The 6223-nt window shown below is 47.0% G+C and overlaps 1 protein-coding gene across 5 annotated transcripts in view; it reads left to right on the plus strand.

Moving 5' to 3' along the window:
- The window catches only part of LOC139385677 (Rho guanine nucleotide exchange factor (GEF) 12a), a 62496-nt gene extending 56858 nt beyond the window's left edge, over positions 1–5638 (plus strand). For 3 of the 5 annotated variants that reach the window (XM_071130940.1, XM_071130944.1, XM_071130941.1), the window contains 10 exons: positions 86–161; positions 486–653; positions 953–1040; positions 1295–1372; positions 1503–1582; positions 1865–2092; positions 2307–2555; positions 3160–3386; positions 4481–4556; positions 4678–5638. In XM_071130940.1, coding sequence (XP_070987041.1) covers positions 86–161; positions 486–653; positions 953–1040; positions 1295–1372; positions 1503–1582; positions 1865–2092; positions 2307–2555; positions 3160–3386; positions 4481–4556; positions 4678–4688 — 1281 coding nt within the window. In that variant the 3' untranslated portion in view covers positions 4689–5638. The remainder of the gene's footprint in view (positions 1–85; positions 162–485; positions 654–952; positions 1041–1294; positions 1373–1502; positions 1583–1864; positions 2093–2306; positions 2556–3159; positions 3387–4480; positions 4557–4677) is intronic. The other 2 variants (XM_071130942.1, XM_071130943.1) reach the window with 2 other exon arrangements.
- The last annotated feature ends 585 nt before the right edge of the window (positions 5639–6223 follow it).

A 6223-nucleotide genomic window follows, 5' to 3' on the forward strand; every position in this document is an offset into this window, starting at 1 on the left:
TTCCAAAGTGAAAGCTAATGGGGATCTGACTAAACAAATAAACCCAGCTAATCTGACCTTTGACCTTAACTCCGTCCACACTCAGAACCTGGACTTGACCAAGAAGAAGATGATTCACGAGGGACCACTGTCATGGAAGGTCAACAAGGACAAGACTATTGGTACGCCTACGACTTCATCAGGCGTTTATGTGGATAAGTAGGGCCAGGAGGATTTTCCTGACCAATGTGATCCAACCAGGGGAAACTCTTGGCCCTAGTTGGCCCTACACTACAACTGCAGACGGGGCCCGAACTAATTCCAGGTCATGTGGTTAGGAAAAACTCCTGGCCCCTAAGACAAACCATATGATGTAATGGGAGAAATCACAAAACAAACACGATTGTTGCCTAATGAGATATAATAGTAATATAATTGTGACGTCTATATCCATTGAAGTGTTCTATGCAATTCTGTGGCTAAATCCCCTCTTCTTCTGGTCTCAGAGTTGTACACCCTGCTCTTGGAGGACATCCTGGTGCTGCTGCAGAAGCAGGACGAGCGGCTCGTCCTCAAGTGCCACAGCAAAAACCTGTCGGGCACCGCCGACACCAAGCACATCTTCAGCCCCATCATCAAGCTCAACGCGGTGCTGGTGCGCTCTGTGGCCACAGGTGAGTTACCATATAGATGCAATCATACTATTAGTTTCCCTGACAAATATGGCCGCCCTGCAGTCATGCTACCATGGAATGCCAATAACCATTCTAGTGTTCTATTGAAATCTGTTTGTTATATCCAAACTTGTTAACACAATGACACCCTACCCTAACAGTCCAACTTTTACCAGAGCCTTATGTGGCAGCCCTATGTGACTGTGGTCAAAAGTAGTGGATTATATGGGGAATAGGGTGTGATTAGAGATGCAGCCAGGAGTCTGACCCTGTTTTCCTGCTATTCCTTCTCCCAACAGACAACAAGTCGTTCTTTGTTCTCTCAATGTCGGACAACGGGGCACAGATCTACGAGCTGATGGCCCAGACCGTATCAGAGCAGAGAATGTGAGTCCTCCTGACACTGTGGTTTAGTCAATATAACCCCTACTTTAAAAAAAACATTTAATTCACCCTAGGTAGAAGTTGCCCCTAACCACTGATACAGGATCAGATGTTTTTCTCACCTGTCTTAATGGTTACGGTTAGCAATGCTGTTAGGCTTATCTGGTCCTAGGTCTGAGGTAAGGGACACTTTTTTATTTTTATCCACAGTCTACTCGCATCTGTCTGCCTGTGAATTGTTATCCTCCCTCCACCAGGTGGCAGCGGCAGATCACCCAGAGAGCGGACGCCATGAAAGTGAAGCCGCACAGCGGCATCCACTTACCTCGAACGGAGTACGTTCCTCCTCTCAGTATAAAACGTCTTTTGTTTTCTTTTGGTTTTATTCATCAGCAAATGTATATCATGATGACCATGACCTTGCTTCTCCTGATACTGACTCTGCGTTCTCTCCCACCGTGTCAGTGTGGAGATCATCGCTGCAGACGTAGCCCGACTCGGTAAGGACCCGGACCGCATCTCCTCTGGAAGCAGCCAGTCTATAGGTAACTGAACTAGCACCTCACCTCTCCCGTGTTCCCCCGTCTAGAGTGATCAGTGTATTTAAGAACTTTTCAGTAGCAGTTAGCGACATTGCGTAATATTCAGTGGAGGCTGATATCGCTTTAGAATCGAGGACGGGCTTATTTCAATTGCTGGAATGGAATGTATGAAACTGACTTGATGTGTTTGATACCTTTCCATGTATTCCATTCCAGCTATTACGTTCCACCCTCCACCAGTAACACGCTCCAGTAGTATCTAGATTGTCCTTGTTATCTCCCCAGATAAAGAGTGCAGCGCTGCCTCTGGTGGCGTGATGCAGACCTCTCTCCCAGATGCCAAGTCCTTTGTAGGACTCAAGCCCGAAGAGGAGGAGCCCAGCCGGGAGGAGGGGCTTTACGGGGACCCGGACCTTGCAGATAGGCTGCCCTTCCGCATGGCCGTAGACGGGTTCAGCGAATCGGACGGGCTGGGCTTCAGTCCTTCTAGGGCTGACGATGCCTTAAAGACATGTGAGTGAAAGGACATCTACCTCAATCATCAAGACTTTTCTAGCCAGGAAAACCAGTTAGAGTTATATGAACCCGGTCAGGCCGGTTGGTCAGGGATAGCGCCCCGCCCCAAAACATACATTACATATATAGATTTTATTTGGTGGGGAATCAATTCATTTAGAATCACACAGACTCCATTGGTCTAACCGTATCTGTCCCCTCTCTCCTCTAGTGTCGGCGCTGAAGCAGGTCCTGGTGACCCAGCTCATGTCGCAGGAGGACGGCGAGCGTGCTGGGCGCTCCTCCTCGGGGGGTGGGCGTCTTCTCAGGACCACATCCCTGAGGACCCCCGTGGACAGCCGTGCCCGGGTGGCTGTGCAGAAAGGCTCCGGGATGTGCACCCAGGCCAGCCACCCTGAGGACCCGGCTCAGGACCTGGTGTCTGGGGACACGGGTTTCTTTGAGTCCCCCGAGGATTATGGTGAGCTTGCGGTCGTGTGTGAGTGAGCGAGAGATTGCACATTTTTGTTCTAGCTCACCACCAACACACCTGATTCAACCAACCAATCTCCCAGTGTTGAATAAGGAGAGTGTTAGTGCCGGAGAAGAACAGAAATAAGCACCCCTGTCACCTTTGGGTTCCCCATTATTAAAGAACCCTGTGCTAGATAACTTTAGGTTTGAGGACCTCCAGTGCGTAGGTGTGCTGAACAGCAGGGACTCCGCTTGATCATGCTCATTGGGGCGGCAGGGTAGCCTAGTGGTTAGAGTGTTGGACTAGTAACCGAAAGGTTGCAAGTTCAAATCCCAGAGCTGACAATCTGTCGTTCTGCCCTTGAACAGGCAGTTAAACCACTGTTCCTAGGCTGTCATTGAAAATAAGAATTTGTTCTTAACTGACTTGCCTAGTTAAATAAAGTTTTTATTTTATTTTAATTAGGGCACCTTGTAGCAAAACATTTTGCGACGGAAAACAAAAACAAGCGTTTTTTTCTCTCGTTTTTCCCCCCTATGGACAAGTTGTTTTAATCCGTTTTCATCCCTTTGGTGCCTATTGAGTTGAGCCCTGTTGTTGCGTTTCCCAGCAGGGTACCTGGTCCTGGAGGGCTACGGGGGCTCGGGGGAGAGCAGCACGGACGATGACCTCCAGGCCACCGGGAAGCAGCTGAGCGCCTCGCGGGGCTGCGGGGCAGGAGACTCTGGGATCAGCCTAAGGTTCTCCTCTGCCTCACAGGCAGGTAGCATCTCCAGCTTCAGCCGACAGGTCCTGTCCCACCTCCGCAATCTGCAGACCAACCTCAACCACCTCAAGGTACGCACACGTGGGTGGGTGGGATAGTTGGTTGGTTGGTTTGTGACTGACTGACTGGTTGATTGGTTGACTGACTGGATGATTTGCTTATTGAAGGGTTGGTTGGTTGACTAACTTTTGTGACTGACTGGTTGGTTTGTTGGTTGGTTGACTGGTTGACTGGTTGGTTGGTTGGTTGGTTGGTTGGTTGGTTGGTTGGTTGGTTGGTTGAGTGATTGACTGACTTACTGGTTGGTTGACTGGTGTATTGTTTGAATGACTGCTGGGTGGGTGGGTTACTGACTAGGTGACTGGTTGGTTGGTTGACTGACTGACTGGCTGGTTGACTGTCTGACTGGTTGGTTGGGGGGGGGGGGTCTAAGCTAACATGGAATTGTTTTAAGATGGTCATACCAAGGATCATTTAGCTATAAGGATCATTTGATGCCCTTAAGGTATCAAAAACAAAATATGGAACATTGAATTTGGCATTACTGCTATTAGCCGTTGAAATGTATTGAATAACAGATTCACTACATGGAACAACAGATGGTGGCAAAGAAAATCTAAATTAGGTTTGTTGTAAAGTGTCTGTCCTATATCTGAGACTTCAGGAAACTATTTAAATGTTGTTTTTTTACATGTTATTTATCCTCTTATTTTAGACACTAAACTATCTCCATATATACTTCCATTTTTTTTACTGGTACCGTGGACCTTCAGACGAGTCTGAGGCTTGTGGGCGTCCTAGAGCACCTCACCTTTCAATAGAGTGGTCATAATCATTTTATAGGCCAAACTTTTCGGATGCTGGAGACGTTTTGTGAGAACGATTTTCGGGATGTCTCACGGTCTGACAAACACCACTCTAGCTCTGCCACCTTTCGCCGCAGATGCGGAAGGCCGATATCGGCGGATGCGGTTGATTTAAGATGCAGCCCATGAAACATCTCTAGTTTAAACAGACAGATATTTGGTGGAGATTTGTGTATTATGTTATTATGTCCACGGGACAGTGAAATTGTAAGATAAGGGTTAATTAGTAACGTTGATTTTACGTCCATGCGTATCAAATCTGATTGCCGACTGTTCCCTGCTCGTCTGTTTTCTATCAGGAGGTAGAGGCCAAGTATCACAGTCTACTACGCCAGAGGCCGGCCAGGTCATCGACAGACACGGACATCAACAAAGGTAACATGGGTCTAGTCTTTCTGTGTTTATTAGAAAACCCATGAGCATGTGAGATGTGACAGCTGAGTTATTGTTTAAGGTCTGACTGCCCTGGTCCTTTCTGTTATTATCTTGTTCCTAGATAAAAGATAGTCGTGGAACGTCAGCCCCTTCCCCTCCCAGGCCTCTGCATCAGGCCGTAAGGGAGACGGTGAAGATGGAAGGGTTGATTTCTTGCCTCCCTGCTGTCTCGTTGACCTGGATGTCCTCTTAGCTTGTCCATTCAACTGCTGAGTACCCTCTTCCTCCTCCCACCGTGGTTCTCCCCGAGAGACTGAGCATGAGCGAGAGACAGTTGGAGGAAGGGGGGGTTTCCTTTGGATTTCTCCTCCCGCACCTCTCCGTCAGCACAAGGCAATCAGGGAAGAGGGACTGTCCCGAATCCACCCCCCCCCCCCACCCCTGCGTGTCCCCACTCCAATTGCTGTGGGTCGCCCTGTCTCCCCTCCCATTTCTCTCTACTCCTAGTCATCCCTGCAAGAAGGAGAACTGCACCAAAATGTACAAAGCCATGTGTTTAGGATATATATTAAACACAAAAAGAATCGACAAGTGAAAGGAACATTTTAAGAAAATGTATTATGTGTTTTAGTTTTTTTATCCCATGATGTATTTATTTTCTCTCTTGTGGTTTCCCATGTTGCTTGCATGTTTTTTTTGTAGGCTGTTTCGACCTCCTTTTAGGCTGCTCCACCCATATCACACTATCCTATCCTTAATGAACAGGAATAATACGAGTGGGTATAGAGTCACATTTTGCGTGGAGCCCTCATAGGATGGTGTTTAAGCAGCATGGAAAAGTCAGGGGCTCTGTCCTGGTCCTCAGTGTATTTTTTTACAACTGGTCTAAAACTCATCCCTTCTACTTCTGTTGGTAATCATGTCTGGTTTCCCCTCCCTGTGCCCGCCCATGCTACTGCTGATGTGCCAGTGATCTGACAATTCTAGCTGATAATGTCATAAAATTCACACACAAACTATCAAGTTGGAAGGTTATGCATAACTTTAATTAAAAAATGCCATGACACATTTCTCAACCTAAACACGGTTTATTCATTTAGTCCTGTTCTCTTGGTGATAGACTTGAAATGTTCTCACGTTCCCTTACTTCTAACCCTGTAGATATATCACTAAAACTATTTGATTAACAAGGAGACAAGATGGGACAGAAAGAAACACCAAGTTACTTGGACTGCAGGGCGTACTGCCCTGTGGCTGTGGGAGTTGTTTCAGCACTGTTTTCCGTCAGAGTGAGATAACAATTGGAGGACAATGGAGTTAGCCTACTCATGAAATGTAGCCGTCACAGTAAGTGTACAGCCCTTTTCACTACAGTTTTGCTCAATACTGACCAATCAGGTTAGGTAGGTGAACAAAATAATGCAGCCTATGAGTTTGACCATGCAGGAACATGCCCATACACAGTAGTTTTCTATTTCTCAGATTTCAACTCAACTTTTTTTTGTTGTACTGTTACATGGCATGGATTCAGCAATACCATGACTTAATTAATCAATAACAAGGCAATTAGGTTGTCCCTTTCCTCTTATATGAATATGCAGTCACCTGACAAATGCCAGTAGGGGGCAGGCTTTTACCATCTACCAGATAGACATAAGGAGGACCCA

The sequence above is a fragment of the Oncorhynchus clarkii genome, chromosome 27 (assembly GCF_045791955.1).
Source record: "Oncorhynchus clarkii lewisi isolate Uvic-CL-2024 chromosome 27, UVic_Ocla_1.0, whole genome shotgun sequence".
NCBI classification, from domain to species: domain Eukaryota; kingdom Metazoa; phylum Chordata; class Actinopteri; order Salmoniformes; family Salmonidae; genus Oncorhynchus; species Oncorhynchus clarkii.